Raw genomic sequence first — 18,386 nt, forward strand, 5'->3', positions numbered from 1 at the left:
CTACACCAGATGCGCTATATGAACTATGTAGTTATGCATTTATATAAATCTTTTGAAATATTGTGTACTCCATAAATCAAATAACACGTTTTAAAATGACACCTGTAAAAAGTCAAAATAACGATGATTGTATGATTCTAAAATCAACATTTAAAGTAGGATCAGTTGTGATGTGTTACGTGGAAATATGTTGTCTCCAAACATGTTTAAAAAGAAAGAAGATTAGATAGGTGCTTCTAAAATATGTTTCCATTTTTTAGAATATAGTATTAATTAATTATGAGATCAACGGAACTATGAGATAAGACGCATACCGGATGGTATAGAGAATCTTTGATATCGAATGATGGATTTCAAATCTTGACCCTTATATTGCAACAAATCATCGACAATTATGTTCAACAAAGAGAAAAGTTTTGAACATTAAAGTCGGAGAATACCTCAATTTGCAAAGTACTCCTATTAAGTCGACAATATCGTAGAAGTAGTACTGATCAAGCAGCACTCCGCGAAACTAACATGAAATAGAACTGTCGTATCCAAATATTACAAAATATAAAATAAATAATGAAGTTGTAGTGTTATGTAGGATTTAATTAGAAATATGGATCATTTTAAAAGTTGGAAAATAAATAATGATGTGATCGTGTGTGGGTTATTCCTATTTTTGGCAATTATATTTCTCTAAAAGCATCCACAATTCAACCGATCGATCATCAATCCAAATTCCAAAATTCAAAGAATCAATGGAGAATGAGGACGAGAACGGGTCGTACTACGAAAAAGTCGATTGCCTGGCGCGATGGCTCGGCATGGGCGTCGCGGCGGCGTTCTTCGCCTCCCTCGAGCGCTGCTCCTGCGTCAACCTAACCACCTTCGACACTGACGACGACAACGAAGCGGAGGAGGCTAAGGATCGCCCCCTCGTGCTCACCTCCTACCCTTCCTTCAGCTCCACCACTTCTTCTTTCGCCGCCCCCAATAATCCCGTTGCTAATCTGAAAAATCCTCCCACGCCCGTTGAGAATCTGCCAGTCTGATCGCCTCGCCGATGAACATGATCGGTAAGAGATTGCATTTAATTCTGCGATGTATTTGGGCATTTTGTTATTACTCATTTAAATTTGGAATTTATTGCGGAAATTAGAGCAATATATGGTGATTGAGGAAGTGGATATATTACTGACGGTATCTGTTATCAGATTATGATTGTGCACATACTTGTAGTACTATATGATTTCCAGTTGCTATAATGGAGTTTTGGTTGTTCATTCAGATTAGATCATACTTAGATTTATCAATGGTATTTGTAGATGTCTTTTTCAAGGTGTCTATCTACTTCATCCTGTTTTGAGGAAATAAGATTAAAAGATATAAAAGGGGAGAAAACATAAGTGGGTGCTTAAAATATCGTTAATCTAAGAAATTAAAAGTCTAAGAGTATGTTATATTTGGCTAATAAAATGCTTGGTCGCAATTCAGATCATGATAGATACAATCTGCAACTTGTAATGCCTTGCATTTGTTCGCAGGGAAGTAACAACTCCTATCTAAAGTATTAGTGTCTACTGCCTGCTTATACTATACATGGTTGATATGTCAAATCGTTGAACCTAGTACCTGCACTGGTGGGGATTAATTTTTGTTTTAGTTTATTAATGAAGTTCCAACGCGTGGATCTCATGCTTGAAACATGAAAATCTGCTAAACCAAATAAAAGATTGTTCAAAGGGTAAGGTTTGCTTCACCAATATACTAATTTTTATTAATGATACGGATGACACATCAGTAAATTTGCCGCTTAGTGTATAAGTGCTATCTAGTTTATTTCTAAAGCTTCTCTGTGAGGTCGATAGACCAACCATGCGTTCTGAGTGTTTCTATATGAGAACAACTTTGATCTTCGTTAGCTTGTATAGATCATTCCTGGGTGCTTGCTGCTCAATCCATTTAAATCTTTGCTACTAACATATGCCTGAAAATAGGAGATGATCGATGTGGATCAGTATATATATGTGGAGTTCGAAAGTCTGGAGGCTGGACATCTTGTGAAGCCCAACTAAAGCCGGTGTTTTGTTGGATGTTTTTGCTTTTGCACTTGAATAATTGTTGTAGTAATTTTTCAACTTGGTTTCACATGGGAAAAATAGCTCTTTTACAGCTCCATGTTTCCATTTTTTTCAATAATCTTATATTTTGAGATCCATTAATCTCAGCGTCTTGCTGTCTTCTTTGAGAATATATAAAGATGTTAAAATGCCTAATAAGTATGACATTTCACTTCAGATGATCAATTATCTAATTAAAAACTTGAAGTTTCACAAATAATTATTCTAGAAAAATGTGAATTACACTATTCTAGCAAAAGGCATTATTTTTCGAGTACATAATGTTGTTATTCTTTGTTAACTTTTATGATGTGCAAAACGTATGAATCTATATTTACAAAATAAAATAACACAAGTACTAACAATTGGAGTAGTTTAAATAGTTAAAACTGGCGGATTAAATATTGGAGTGATGAAGAAGCTGAAACTGAGGTGCCTCCACCCTCCGACGCCATCAGCGCCACCCCTAACCGCTGCCGGAGCCACCACCGCTAAGCCCTTCAATGCCACCATCACCCGCCTTTCCGCCGAGGGCTTCCACCGCGAAGTCATCGCCACCTTCTCCTCCATGCTCGAATCCCCCAACATTAATCCAGACGCCTTCACTTACCCTTCCGTGCTCAAGGCATGCTCCTCGCTCGGCCTCTTCTCCCTCGGCCTCCATCTCCACCAGCACAGCACCGTCAATGGCTTCTCGTCCGACGCTTATATCTCCTCATCACTCATCAATTTCTACGCCAAATTCAACAACACTAATTATGCACAGAAGGTGTTTGATAGAATGCCTTACAGAAACATTGTCCCATGGACCAGCATTATTTGGTGTCATTCTCACGCTGGCGACATTAAACATGCATTTACTTTATACAACGCTATGCAATATGAAGGTATCGCGCCTAGCCCGGTCACCATTTTGAATCTGCTCTCCGGGGTTTCAGAGATCGAACATGCCCGTGTTCTGCATGCCTGCATCGTCAAACATGGTTATAGTTGTGACTTGGCTTTGATGAATTGTTTATTGAGTGCTTATTCCAAGTGCGGAAGAGTTGAAGATGCTAGCGAGTTGTTTGAGTCGTTGGATGGAAGAGATATTGTTTCTTGGAATAGTTTGATTAATGCTTTTACTGTGGTAGGGAATGTTACAAAAGTCCTATATTTATTTTCCCAAATGAGGTTAAATAACTTAGAGCCGGATCAGAAGACCTTTGGATCATTGGTCTCTGCTTTGGCAAGAGAGGGCAGTCTTGATGTGGGAAGAGTTGCGCATGGTCAGATAATTGCGTCTGGATTTGAATTAGACAAGCATGTCGGAACATCGCTTGTATATTTTTATTTCAGATGCAGGAACGTGGATGATGCATTTCAAGTTTTTGAGCGAGCAGCGGATAAAGATGTAATATTTTGGACGGCCATGATATCCGGGCTTGTACAGAATGATTCTGCAGATTATGCGTTAAGAGTGTTCCGAAAAATGTTGCTTGTAGGAATGAGGCCATCCTCTGCAACCATGGCTAGTGTTACTGCAGCTTGTGCATTACTGGATTCTATTCATCATGGAAAATCAATACATTGCTACATTTTACGGCAGAAAATGGCTGTGGATATTGCTTTACAGAATTCTCTTGTTAGTTTCTATGCAAAATGTGGCCTTTTAGAGCAGAGTTTTACTGTTTTTAGCAAAATGGATGAGAGGAATGTTGTCTCCTGGAATGCAGTTGTCGCTGGTTATGCACAAAACGGATATTTAAGTGAAGCATTGTTTATGTTTTATGAGATGAGAGCAGCTAACCAACAACCTGATTCTATAACTGTAGTTTCTCTTCTCCAAGCATGTGCTTCCATTGGGGCATATCATCAGGGGAAGTTGATTCACAACTATGTCCTCAGGAGTTGTCTTGGACCATGTATCCGGATAGGTACAGCCTTAGTTGATATGTATGCTAAATGTGGCAACCTAGATTGTGCTAGAAAATGTTTTGACATAATGCCAGAGCACGATAGTGTTTCCTGGACTGCTATTATTGCAGGATATGGTAGTCATGGTGAAGGGGAGGCTGCTTTGAAAATGTTCTCGGAGTTTTTGCAAAGTGGGTGTGCACTTAATGATGTCATCTTTTTATCTGTCCTCTATGCCTGCAATCATAATGGGCTGGTTGATAGTGGCATGAGATATTTTGAGTCAATGATACATAACCATAAAATCGAACCAAAGATTGAGCACCTTGCATGCATTGTTGATCTCCTCTGCCGAGCTGGCAGGGTACATGATGCATATAACTTCTATAGGAAGATGTTTTCCAAACCCATGATTGATGTCCTAGGCATACTACTTGACGCTTGCCGGAATAATGATGATGAAGTGCTTGGGCATGCCATTGCAGAGGAAATTTCTGAATTTGAGCATGCAGATGCTGGTAAGTATGTGCAGTTGGCTCAAAGTTTTGCTTCAATGGACAGGTGGGATGGAGTGGGAGAAGCTTGGGTTCAAATGAAATCTCGTGGTCTAAGGAAAGCTCCAGCATGGAGTATCATTGAATTGCATGGTACAATCACCCAATTTTTCATGCAACATAGCTCTCATCCAGAAAATGACACAATTGTCTTTATATTGAGAAATCTGACTGATAATATGAAGAGACTGGCATTAACTTCAGAATATGAAGATCTCTCTTCCTATATTGAGGTCATTTGAGAAAATGAGCTCCTGTTTCTGTATCTGCTCTTACGACTTACTATCTCTTATGGAGATCCAGACCTGGCTCGCATGAAAGGCTCGGCAACTTACTTTCCCATATGGCGAAACAGGTGATATATTTAACTTCCTTCAGCCTGGTGTTCAAGAAATTGTATCCATTTCTTCTCCTAAATTATTTTTGTGTTACGAGCTGAAATTTGGTGCATCTGTGCGTGCTTTAGATATAACATCAATTTAGAGGAAGGCTTGATAGACCAGTTATAAAATAATGGTTGGTTTGGTAAAACTATCGAAAATAACTGCATTTATCAAGTTTATAGTATTATTTTCTAAAGGTTCAATGTTGATTATATAGAATTTGGTTATGTTATTGGTCACTGAAGAAGTTGCAGTGGGGATTGATTTCTGCTTATTGAATTATTGTATAGCTGATACTAATATTTAGAACTGTAGTTCAACCAAAATATGACTGGATAATACAAATGACATCTTTGTTTCGGGCTCTACAAAAGTATTGGTCTTTATTATGCAGAAGAAATGGTACGGAATTTATACTAGTAGTCTTTATTATATTTCCTGACAATTGTGTATCCTTGCTTCAGTCTAACCTTGATGAAATGTAGTTTGCAGTGTCCAACCATTGTATTGCATTAATGTATTAACAATTGTAATTCAAGGACATTGAATTTCATTATTCCTTACATTACTTGAGGTTCGCTTGTAATGTGGATAAATTAGATTTTGCTCCATCTCGTCTCCTTCACAATATCTCAATTATGGCAGGAAGTTCAGTTGATCTGCCAGAGGCTCAAGATGGCCATGCTAGAGCAGGAAGACATACTCTTATAGCTGTGGCTCTCTTGTTGCATCTGCGACTTCTATAAAAATATGTGGGATCCATCTGCCAACATGATACCGTAAAGCAGTCCTGTGGGTTCATGCTAAATTTGATTGGTGCTTATTTGCTTCCTAAGATTTGAACAGATGCACTACGAACCAGAGATCAGGATCAGGATAATGCGGGCCGGATTCAGCCAATATTTTGTGATTGATTACCTGCTGGGTGTGCTCGTCTGGTACTTCTTCGATTTGGATGCACTTATGCACGTAATCCTTAATAACTAGAGGGAGACTGATGAATATCTAGGAAATGCTTTCCCACAAAGCTTTACCGAGGATGCATGGACAACCTCATCAGAAATACTCTATATGACACCAATCTTGATCTGCCGAGTTTGGGTTGTTCTTAGTCTTTTTTAAAGTAGTCTGGGACTTCATAAGCATTGAGGTTGTAAATAAGGGGCATTACTTCAAGCATAAATTTTATGAAGTCCATTAATTTAAATATACTCTCTGCTGATTCTTCTTATTGATTGTGCAGACTTTAGATATTGCTCCATTAAATTACTATATCACGGCTACTATTTAACTGCTATTTTCTGTTTCAAAAATATTAGTAGCATCTTCTTGTAGTGATTCCAATTATTAATTGATACAGATTGAGATATAACACCACCAACAATATCATAGTAAGAATAACACAAGAAACTTACATATATTTCTAGGCATATGAGAGAAGTAAAAACACACAAAACGTTGCAAATACTGTAATATATTAAACTACTTCCATTGAAGCTAACAATTGTAGTAGCTGGAATAAATATACACGCGGAAATTTTGTATTTACATTAAATGTCACCATAAACATCAAAACTTTTTTCCTTTCCTTTTTTTTGAACTATAAACTCCCTCAATTTTACACTCATAATCAAATCATCTCAAATCTCAATATCCCAAATGTTGCAGCATTGACCTCCGGCTGTCGAGCCAGCCTCCGGGAGACACATCTAACAGTCTCCGAAGACTAGCACTAAGCTCACATAGCAGGCAAAGTGAACGCAGTTAGCCTAAGAAATGGACGCTTTATAATTCCTTAACTATTTTCCATCAAGAATCAAAATGGCAGACAAATGAAAACTCAATAATGCAGCCACAAAGAAACCATTCCCCACTACTTTTCCTACGACAAATTCCGGCCACCAGCCCCAGTCCCTCCTCAAGCGCAGTCCCACCACGAATAAAACGTATAGAACAGACTATACACGGTCCCACGAGCACCTCCATAATGCACGTCAATCTCAAGCAGAGATCGTTTCTTCCTCGTGGTTTCTCAGATGGGCCAGCAGATAAAGATCCACCGAGATTTAAAAAATGAAAGAATCATCGATACAATTAAGCCCAGCAACAAAATGATGGGGTCCGTATAGCAAACCTCAGGTCTCTCAAGAATTTGAACATTTGACTTAGCCAGCTGTCATTGCTCGTCTGGTCTCGAATGAATGCATGCATCTGAACAAGCCCAATGATTCACAATTGTGGAATACCCCCAAAATATGTAGCAATTTAATGGATAGGGTATGCTTGCCAGCCCCTCGTGCAATGAATTTGCATGCACATACGAAAAAAGGGAACATCGTTAGCAGAGGGCACCTTTCAAAGGATATCATATTCAGTTTTGAGCACTGATGTTGCCTTGTGTTAAAGTTGTACTGGCAGACCATAATTGTGGAATGACCTAATCCGTCCGTCCCATGTGGCGGTGACGATAACCATGCCCCAAGCATGAGAAGTCGACGAACTCTGGAAAGAAGTCCTGAAAAGCTTGTACTCAGACTTGCTCATGGAATATCTTAAGGCTAGGGGACTTGGCGTGGGAAGCTTTTCCTCGGGCCATGTTGCTGAGCCCTTGGAGTCGATGGGAAACTCTTGGCTTAGTGAGAAGCCAGTGGATGAAAAGAATGGCAACGGATTAACTGAGCTGTCAAGGTGCGAATTAGATTTCATGCCAGGCCACGTGATAGCAACGGAGGCATCAGCGGAGAAGCATTCAAATGACCTAACAAGTTTTGGTTGTGAGAAAGCCGAATCTCCATCTCCATTGTAGCTCCAAATATAAATATTTGAATCCTCACAGGCTGATACAATATGCTTTCCACTTGGAGTAAACAAGGCAGAAAGCTGGTTCCCTGCATTGCGGAGGCCTGGCCACAAGGAAATCGACGAGTAAATTAAGGAAATTTGGGAAACTGGTCTAAGATAATTTTCTGCTAAAATAGGAGTTAAGTAAAACAAAAAAAAGGTAACACCTGAATCTATACATAACTTGTAACCACAAAATACGAAAAATTGAATCAAATATATACCTTTGTATTTTTCTATCACATTTAACGCTCCATCAACAATTCTGACGTGTGAATCAGCAGAAGTAACCAAGAATTTCGTTGGGTTTTGTGGTAAGAACTGCATCATTGTAAATGACTATTTAAAAAAAATAAAACACACTAATAACCTCGAATCAGGTAAAGTCAGTTATTCGGTAGTCGGAACTAACCTGAAAGCCAATTATCCTTTTGCACGACGACTTTTTCTTTCCGGCTAAACACATCTGTCCCTCCAACTGGAAGAGATTATCTGATCAAAGTAACAAAAGAAATTAATCTCCTGAGAAATACGAGTCCATTTTAATGCTTACAGAGACATTGAAATTCAAAATCATTTTACTTCTTCAAATATCACAAAAGGTTCACATAAACCAGATAAATCGACCTTCAAATGTTAAAAAGCTAGCTAACTAGAAACTATATTCATTAGTCCCTAGGTCAAAACTTATCACTGAAATGAAAAGGTCATAAACCTATTAAGAATTATTGGAGTTGAAACTAGACAGATAATCACTGAATAATGACATTAACAAGATTAGAAAACAGATAAATAGAAATTAATGACAATCCTAGATCAGAGGAAAGTTTGAGTATTCCATAAAAAGTTACCAGATATATTGAAGAGGTGACAGGTCCCCGTAATACAACCAATAATCCCTCCCTGTATAACAAGAAAACCCAAAATCATTACAAATATGCCATATGAGATATAAAGCTGTTTATAAGCAGGGTAATAAACTGACCTTTGCATCAGGGCGATACGAAACAGCAGTGACTATGTCCTTCGTTTCTGCCCAGTCAATAACTTTAGAGCCGCTGATACTCCACATTCGGACCTTCCCATCTATTGAACCACTGATGAAGAGATTGTCATTGACAGGGTTAAACTGAACGCAGGTCACTGCACAGCATAAGATGGGGTCTTTAGCCAAGGAAATCAGTAGCAAGAAATCAGATTTAGATAAAAATTTCATTTCATAAAGGAATACAAGTGTTCTTACCGTAATCTGTATGGTTGAAGACCTTGAGACAATGATCGACCCCGACCTTCCACAACCGAACAGTTTTATCAACCGACGATGAAAGCAGGCACTGCATGCAAACATGTAAGACTACTTATTCCCATTTAACCAAAAACAAATGGTATCATTAACAAGTTGCAAATATTACACCTACATTATTGTTTGACCATGAAATATCCAAGATCTCCCCGCTGTGTCCACTGAAAACATGCAACGGCTCCTCTGAAATACGAAAAACCTTTTGAGGGAAGACAATGCAGGCCGAGTCTGATGTCTGTCTCAGCCCAATAGATTTACCATATCTGTCTTTTTCTGCTATGCGAGGTGCTAATTCAGAAAGATGGTTCACTGAAAAGTACACACACGAAGGATCCGCATCCAGTATTTCAACTGTTGCTGGTCTATTATCTTCCACCACTTGCCATATTCTCACAATCTTGTCTTCACCGGCACTTGCAAGGTACCGCCCATCAAGGCTGAATTTCATCGCCAATATTGAACCCTGATGGGCTTGAATATCTTGTCCTGTGAAGAGTCCTGAGAGTTCTTTTAGCTTTTTCCGACTATGTTGAACCTTGACCCTACAGTTCTTTGACCCCTGAGCTTGGCTGTCTTTAACACTCACACTCATCATACAATTCATGGAGCGCAATCTACTCAACCACCTATTCCTCAATCTATCAATGAATGTAGGTGCACCACGATTACCCTCCTTCGCAAGTTGCTGAACCAAGGGAGGGGATTGAGACTCAAATTTTCCAGAAGATTTAAACTGGTCCAACCCACCAGCCCAAACCTCTCCTAGCCTGACATTTTGCATCACCCTAAATTCAGTTGCACCATTGCAAGTCCTATTGACATCATTTGAACCGACTCGACAAGGAATATCCAAATCATCAGCATTCCAACTAGACAATGAAGAGACACTGGAACAGGAATTATCTTCTACACCTGAAGTTCCCAACACAGCCTCGACATCCTCCCCAATTCTGCAAATATCGCCACCATGGCTGATTTCACAGGCATCAACGGAATTTTCCCCTTCAGATGCATCGGGGTCCAACATCCATCTAATGAATTTGCTACGGCGATCCCTAACACTCAGAGGAATGCTAGTCCACAACTCATATTCCTGATGTTCAGAAGATGAGTTATTAGAAAGCACATCAGGCTCTTGCACAATGTGCTCGAGGGCGTCAAAAAACAGCGACTCTTCACCCTCGTCGCTGCAGCTATCCATGGTTTTTCAAGTTCAAGCCATAGAAAGACAGAGAAACCCTCTTTTTGAAAACCTAGGCAATGTGCTTATTGCTTTCCAATATAAAACCTTTAAACAAACAGAGAGAAGAAACACAGATTAAGTGATAAAAAATTAACCGAGTAAACAAATACACCAGCACCACAACCAAGGCTTTCAGCAAAACTATATAACAATATTAAAATAGAAACACCCCAACAGCAAGAACATAAAACAATTACTACAAAGTGATAACTAAACATGTGAAAACATAAACAATAGATCCAACATGGATCCCAAATCCCAAACCACACACATTGTAACTAGCCTTTCCACATCAATAGCACACACAGCAATACCAAATAAAATACTGAAGAAAAAAAACAAACTTTTCATCCAGAAAAAACACAGAGACCCAGACACATTCAACCCAGAAACCGAAAACCCATCACCAAAAACAAAGACTTTTCAAACCCCAAACAACGAATTATCACAATAAAGGCGAATTAAACAAATATCACCAAGTAAGCCACATCATTTGCAATGAAAACTCACAGAAAGGGAAGGTTTGCTCACATGGGTTTGATTCAGATTTATGAGATCGAATTGGAAGTGGCAACAGAGGGATCGAGGGGTTTGTTTCCTCTCTCTACAAAGTAGAAAGAGAGCAACAGAGAGCACTGCCCATTAAAGAAAATAGGTATTCGAGAAAATCATAGCTCATTTTACAATCAAAGGGGGCCAAAAAAAGAGGGTGAAAAAAAACTAACAATGGAAAATGGAAATTGGAAAAAAGCAGAAATTCCTTGATATCCGTGAATGGATGGACCGAGAAACGAGATTTTATGCTTCGTTTGTGTGTAACAGTGCGTGTGATAAACAGTATCTTCTGCAATTATGCCCAAATTAATTTACTCACAATATTTTTCCCATCTCATTATTTATGCAATATTTCCTATCTTAGCAATTTATTAGAAATGTACTCCATTATTTAATACTAGTAGAGGAGTATTATTAAAAGGATCATAATATGTTAAAAAGGAAATTTGACTTGTTACATAGGATCCATGGTTAAAAACTTGAAATAAGTATTTAGTAAAGTTTAAGTCATATGAATGAATTTAAGGAATCCACTATTTAAAATTGATTGATTAATGTTAAAAAAAGAAATGTGTCAGATGATCTAATTAAGAATGTGTGTAATGAATAATAATAGGACTAATGGAGTAATACAGATAGGTAAATTAGTAGGAGTATTTTCTAACATTCGATTGTTTTCAGAAAAAAACAAATAAGCTAATGTAAGAATTTGTTTAAAATAGTAATTATTTTTCGTCGGGGGAAAAGACAAAAAGATTAGTGCAAATGTGTAAGCGGTTTTCCTCCCTTTTCTTTTTGTTTAGTTGAGTGTATGACGGCAATTTAATGATAAGAAATTACAAATCTGAAAAAATAAATATTAGTACTATTAATATAGTAATAAATACGGGTGATTTGTTTGTATCCATAATTGAATTCAGATTGGATTGGCTATGTACCTCAATAAAATATTCTGTAGTTTGCTATGTCTTTTAATTACTATTTGCATCTCGCTCAAACTATAATATATTGAGATGAATAAAGATATATGTCCATTATGTATGGTGAAAAAAGTAGTACTAGTAGAAAATATGAAATTATTTGAGGTTATTTGATGAAAGATATTCTCAATTAATTAGTCTAACATTTCCTTTCTCGACATATTCGATTTAGTTAAAGTGTATAAAATTTAAATTTGGTTTTAATACAGAAAACGTTAGTACTCCATATTGGTATCATATCCATCTGATTATGATATAGAGGGCAAGATCTCATTGAATCTATCAATAATTTTATACTATAAAACTTTGGAAATCTTTTCATCCGCAATTAATATGTTGTTCTCTTAATCCGGGTTTAAATATAATAATTTACATACCACGTGAAAGATATATACCGCCAAACAATAAACTTAATAGTATTATATTCACTCTAAGCTTTGAAGTTTTAATTTTACACTCAAAATTGTGTTCACTTAGGGGAGTTGTGTGTAAAATGTTTGAGGATTAATATTTGTATAATGATACACATGGTTAAAATTTAAACACAAAACACCATTGAAAAATGAGGCTAATTTTTTAGGAGAAGTGGGTAAGTATATTTTTTCTTTGTCAAGGTAAAACCCAATTATAGAGATGACGAGTCACGCTCACTAGTTGCTAATTGTCACGGCTTATTTGTAAATATTCCCCCATATGAAAGTCAAAATAGTTATGCATGCAAATATGGAAACTTTCTATGCTTAATTTTTTTCATATCAATTCAAAGCTTTCAAATTGCTACATATACCAATATAATTCAATATTGTTCCAAGTCTCTCCATTTAATTAATTCACTTATTATTGACCGATTCATTAACTAATGCGATAGCTATAATAAACAGGATAATTTACTTACCATCCTCGGTCAAGTTCTCATAACCATAAGATAAGAGCAAAATATTTTTGTTGTTGATATATAAATTCAAAATCAGCTATAAATAATGTTGGTGTACGTAAAATAATTACTAGTAAATAGTAATGATATGTTTGAACTATACACGCCCTATACTAATATACAGATATTAAATCTATCCGTAGAGAGCAATGTAATGGATATATTATATGACCTATATGATTTTTCATTTTTGTTATATATTGTGTTTTTTTCCTTTTTTTTTTATATGAATTTTATGGCTATTTACCAAAAGAAAACGTTATGTGAGGACCGAGGAATAATAAATTCACGAATAGTTTAAAGAAATCGTAATATCTTGAAGCTTAAGCATGCCAATCCTTAATTAGTCAAAATTCTATCTATTGTTTTTAATATTATCTAACTTTTTAATTGTTTATTCAAAAATATGTGTATCGAGCTATCGATTTTCATTAGCACAATAACAATTAATTAAACTTAATAAAAATTTAAGCTCAATTTATTTATTTATTCGCTCATTTTAAATTATAAAAAATAAATAAAATGAACATTGATTTTTATGTAATTTATAAAAATAATCACGTCAGTAAAAATAAATAAGGTATTATAAATAAAGAATTGCTAACTTGTATGGTGCGTGATATAGTATACTACTATCATTTCTCATGTGTGTATATATATATATACACACACTTGTACTTTATTTTTGACTAAGCATAAAGAAGTGGAGTAACAAATATGTAAAGTATTTTTCTGAAAAAAAACACACACTAATTCTTAATAAGACCATTAAGGGGAATGAGAGTGCCATGTTTGACCATTATTATCACATGAGCCTCGATAAGGCTAAAAGAGGCAAATATCTTTTCAAATACTCAAAAAGTTCATCTTTCTTGGTCTAATTTGAAGGCTACCAAACAAGAATAAGACTTGTTTTAATTGATCAATTTGAAATTTATTTTGGCTCATATATACTCACTTTATCCCAAGTTACTTAAGTCGTATTCTATTTTTGGTTGTCTCAAGTTACCTGAGTTATTTGTTTTTTTAGCTAAAAATAAAACATTTAATTACACCTACTTTATTTTTTTTTTCTTTTTTTCTTTACTGAGTTACTCTCACTTGTCCTCTTACTTTAGTATCTCTTATGCTTTATTTAACTCACTAAACACAATTTTTTAAAATCACGTAACCAAAAAAATGCCCTAAGTAACCTGGGACGAAGGAGTAGTACTTATATTTTGTAAGGCAATGAGATTGGGTATCACTAACGTTGTGTCTAAATTTTAATGTTGAAATTACTTTAACTAAATGCATACTGGAGTATTTGACAATTAAATTATGAACACAAGATATTTGTTTTAATTTCCAAGCATATAAATTAAGAACACCATTTCATACTATTTTGGTCACACACACGCCCCCAGATATTATTAATCCCAAGAAGAAAGTCACTGTTCAGATCGGTGTGGATATGAAATCAATGGAATAGTATTACTAGTATATCAGGTTTAATTAACATTCGTCAAAACTTTTGAAGGATTTTTTCAATAAATTTTGGGCTGCTCTTTGATGAATTTTCTGAACCAAAACAATCAGACACGCTGTACTTTTTAGTATGACAATAACTCCATCGCAATAAATAAAATAAAATAAAATAAAATAAGTAAGATTTTTCCCGATTTTCCCCGATTCTCTTAATCTAAGTCGCCTTATTAGTATAGACACAAAATAAAATAAAATAAAAAATTACTCCCAAACTTCTATTTTAGAATCCAACAATGAATTTATCTGAGTTGCATCGGAAGAACTACTATAAATAAGATTTTTTTTTATATTACAATCAATTTACTTTTATATTAGTATCTGATTATTAGCATAATATCATAATTACAACAAACTATAATTTGTTGACTTGCAATATTCAGCAATAAATAATCTAATTATACTGCATTCTATAATAGTAATAGTTGAATTATTCACAGTACATATCATCAAATAATAACGAGGCACAAAACATGTGGGACAAAAGTTTCGGACCGTCCAATATCACTTGCCACTATTTCTTGAGTGAGTCTGTAAAAATTGTACTTACATTTAACTTAATGTTGATTTTTTATGTTACATTCCATTTAATGTCGTTTTCTATATATAGCTCCCCACCTATTATTTTGCATATAAAGTCAATGGGGGCGAGTATGATTTCGAAATGATGAAATGACTTTTATAGTTAGTCCACAGATAAATAACAAAACAATTATGGATTTTTTTTGCAACTAATAGTAACCTTTTATTTCGAATCATCATGACATGCATGTCTTGGCATTTCTTACATTATAGTATTTCGATATTAAGTAAATAGGCTGAATAGTGAATTCCGTATATATATCTTCTGATATAAGTACATTTGATTTCACAATATTTTAAAAAGTGACAGTACTAGTTTTGTTAAATGAAGAAATAACATAATTGGAGAGAGAATCAAGGTTAGTTTTGCCGAAGGATAATATATGTCACATAATTTTGAACTTCCTAATACAAAATATGCATAATTAATTATCTAGAGATCTATTCATTTTAATTTGTATTATTTCATTTTCTCGATATTTGCATGAAGTGGGGGGAGGGATTACGTTGAAATTGAAACTTAAATGAGTATATCTAGTTAAAACAAATTCAAGTCGCTTGAAGTGTACCTAAACCATGATTTGATGGTTAAGTGTAGACATAATTATCAATTAAGATCTCAAAGCCTGATTATGGTGTGACGCATTGACGCATGTTAAGGATAACTAAAGTCAAAAGCGATTATTGTACTACAGTACTTGTTTCTGTTTTAATTAGACATTATACTTTGATGCTTTCACCATAATCATATTAAACCAGCACTTTTTTATTTCCTATGATTTTCCGACCAAATTATCTAATAGTACGAGTGATGTAATAGACACAAACTCCCAGCAAGCTCAAGAGCAATTAATTAAGGTCATGTGAACAAAATATTCAATAGTATTAATTTTTTTTTACTTTTACTTGATATCCACAGTTACCGTACGTCGTGTTAATTGTATAGTTAAATTTCTAAAAAAGACTATTACGTAAGTACTACTCCTATTATTTTTACTCAAGAATAAATTTAATAATTGTTTATATTATATTTTATATACCCTATATATAGTGCCTTTTTATTTTGAGCTACAAAATTAAGAGACAAACCATGTTAACTTATTATGGATTCCTTAGCTGGAATTATGCCAAAGGAAATAATTACAAAATAAATAACAACAGAGCACCAACCATCATTATATATAATCATTGATCTAGCAATAATTAAAAATGATAATTCGTTTTACGAATATTCTACTTTATCACGGTTTGCCAACATCAATTAGCTTTAGTTTTCTTAAGGAAAATGGATATTTGTGTGTAATTATACAGATCAAAATAACATATTTTTGGCATTTTAATCAATTCCAATTTCATAAATATACCTTTTGCGTAATCATCACTTTCGATTAGCCCACATTATCACTATTTTTTTAATTGACATAAATAAGGAGTAATACATGCATAAGTTCCAATCTCAATTTCTTTCTTTTATTTATTTGATGTCGTAGAAAGTTATCAGTTTGATGTTAATTAGTTACATGATGAATTATTCGTCCTTCAATTTTAAATATAGTCAATGATGCACTCGCAAAACGAAACTTGTACATTAGATATAATGAAAAAGGTTATTGTCAATGTCAGAAGGTAAACTGATGCAAAGCAATAACTATCGCCAGCAATTGAAATCATACAACGAACAAGAGTTAACTTTCAGATCGTACTATATCGCGATTGACATTAGTGACAATTTCACATACCGAATTTATTTAGATTTTTCGATGCTCGTGAACCTACGAACCTCTAAGCATATAACAAATCTACGGAAATATATATATATATTTTGAGGTCACCATTAAAAGAGATTTTTTATAAACTATAGAAATTATGTACATTTTGAGGTCACCATTAAAAGAGATTTTTTTATAAACTATAGAAAATTGAGAATGTGAAAATCACCTGATATGTTTCTTTTTCAGATTACAAATAAAAAAAGTTTGGGAACATAGTTAATAATCATGCACGGCCTTTGATGTGACACAAACCCTTTTGTTCTAATGAGGGTGAGATTTGACACTTTTCTATAATAGTATCAAAAAACATAAATTAAAAGAAATTTGATTTTACAAGAAGAAAATATTAAAAAGGATAGACAGCCAATATTGAATTTCAGCCACAATATTATTATTAGGAAGAAAGACTAGTCAATATTCATATACACCATTATCTTCTTGTATTTTTTTTAATGGATATAGAGGAATTCGATAAAATTTAAAAATTACTAGAATGTGAGAATAACGCATGTGTGTTGCATGATTTGCGTTCATGAATTAACGAGATGAATTACTATAGATTTTAACAATTGAATATCTGAAAATAGTTTTTTCCTACATATGCATTTTAATTTTGGTTGTGTGGGAATTTAAAATAATCATTTTTTGTCTATTGGATGTCGTATTAATTATGATCATATGAAGCTTAGGGAAATTATTTTCTCTCCTTTAGCAAGTGAGTATCAACTAAAAAAAATAAAATTAGACCACAAGAAAACGACAGCAACACACACAGACATACTTGTGTGTGCATAAGAAAAATCCACCAGCTAGCACGTGTTAATTTTTTATTAATTCTACAATTACCTTTCACAATGTATATAATCATGACTATGAGTAATTTAAAATTAATCATTTATTAATTACTGTATATTTGGTTCTATGTAGAATTTCCCTACCAATTCTCTTATTCTATACTATTATATGTTTGCTCTAATGTCAGCCATATGTATATTATTATTATAATCTATAAAATCACAATTACTACTATTATTCCATGTTAAGTGCATTATTTCTCAATCACATCATGACTATCATGATTGGTTATGAAATAACGAATTAAAATTTCAAGTTAAATAAATACAAACAGAAACCATATTTATGGTCTCTACAAAACCCCAGTTACAAATTTTCAAATCAAGAATAATTATTGGAGAAATAATTGTAGCAGAAACAGTTAGTAGGGAATGTATGTTTTAATCATTCATATTCACCAACTACTTGATGCGTGCAACGAATTTTCCCCTCAAATAAAGGGAACAAATGCCATTTTCTGCCCCTAATAATTGAAAATCCATTTCCAATAATACATTTTTGGTTAAATAACATAGGGGGTGGATACTTGGAATATGTGGTCACAAAATGGTGGCAAACTAACCTAACATATTTTAATATCTCTATTTATTATCTCGAATCTACTAAATTAATGAAAGATTGTGCATAAAACATAACTTGAGTACTTGACAGTCTAAATTGTGATAGAAATGAGTTGGGGAATCCAACAACCTACTACCAATATGTATATTTTGAGAGAAATGATAAAATAAAAAGAATTAAATATTTTCCATTATTAGAGCAACATGTCTGATAAATGATGAAACCATACAACCTGCATCCACGGGAAGAACCTAAATTAAGAAAAATAGATAAACAACAAACATATAAAATTGAA

The 18,386-nt window shown here is 34.4% G+C and overlaps 2 protein-coding genes across 7 annotated transcripts; one reads left to right on the top strand and one right to left on the bottom strand.

The window, feature by feature from the left end:
• Positions 1-1,988: 1,988 nt before the first annotated feature.
• LOC125213375 (Tetratricopeptide repeat (TPR)-like superfamily protein) lies at positions 1,989-6,172 on the top strand. 2 transcript variants are annotated; one of them, XM_048113886.2, is made up of 2 exons: positions 1,989-4,913; positions 5,587-6,172. In XM_048113886.2, the coding sequence occupies exon 1, from the start codon at positions 2,521-2,523 to the stop codon at positions 4,798-4,800; it is 2,280 nt and encodes a 759-aa protein (XP_047969843.2). In that variant the 5' UTR covers positions 1,989-2,520; the 3' UTR covers positions 4,801-4,913; positions 5,587-6,172. The 2 variants fall into 2 exon arrangements, with proteins under 2 accessions (XP_047969843.2, XP_088925346.1); XM_089069220.1 differs by having other exon boundaries at positions 5,596-6,172.
• Positions 6,173-6,399: 227 nt separating this feature from the next.
• LOC125213376 (uncharacterized) lies at positions 6,400-11,171 on the bottom strand. Of its 5 annotated transcripts, none has more exons than XM_089068918.1 (8): positions 10,860-11,171; positions 9,201-10,373; positions 9,026-9,116; positions 8,768-8,946; positions 8,634-8,685; positions 8,195-8,274; positions 8,007-8,121; positions 6,400-7,844 (listed from the first exon to the last, which is right to left on the bottom strand). In XM_089068918.1, exons 2-8 carry the CDS (start codon positions 10,284-10,286, stop codon positions 7,342-7,344), a joined length of 2,106 nt encoding a protein of 701 aa, XP_088925044.1. In that variant the 5' UTR covers positions 10,287-10,373; positions 10,860-11,171; the 3' UTR covers positions 6,400-7,341. The 5 variants fall into 5 exon arrangements, with proteins under 5 accessions (XP_088925044.1, XP_047969844.2, XP_047969847.2 ...); XM_048113887.2 differs by having other exon boundaries at positions 10,839-11,171; XM_048113890.2 differs by having other exon boundaries at positions 8,768-8,925; positions 10,860-11,170.
• Between the last annotated feature and the right edge of the window lie 7,215 nt (positions 11,172-18,386).

Source organism: Salvia hispanica, chromosome 3 (genome assembly GCF_029641045.1).
Source record: "Salvia hispanica isolate PSC_SH4W2 chromosome 3, Shi_PSC_v1, whole genome shotgun sequence".
NCBI lineage: Eukaryota > Viridiplantae > Streptophyta > Magnoliopsida > Lamiales > Lamiaceae > Salvia > Salvia hispanica.

Excerpts from the sequence above, each read along its gene's own strand:
- LOC125213376 (XM_089068918.1), bottom strand. The coding sequence starts at position 10,286 with ATGGATAGCTGCAGCGACGAGGGTGAAGAGTCGCTGTTTTTTGACGCC. Across the intron at positions 8,947-9,025 it reads CTTCAACCATACAGATTACG|ACCCCATCTTATGCTGTGCA; the intron begins GTAAGAACACTT and ends CCTTGGCTAAAG. Across the intron at positions 8,122-8,194 it reads AAAGGATAATTGGCTTTCAG|TCATTTACAATGATGCAGTT; the intron begins GTTAGTTCCGAC and ends TTTTTTAAATAG.
- LOC125213375 (XM_048113886.2), top strand. The coding sequence starts at position 2,521 with ATGAAGAAGCTGAAACTGAGGTGCCTCCACCCTCCGACGCCATCAGCG.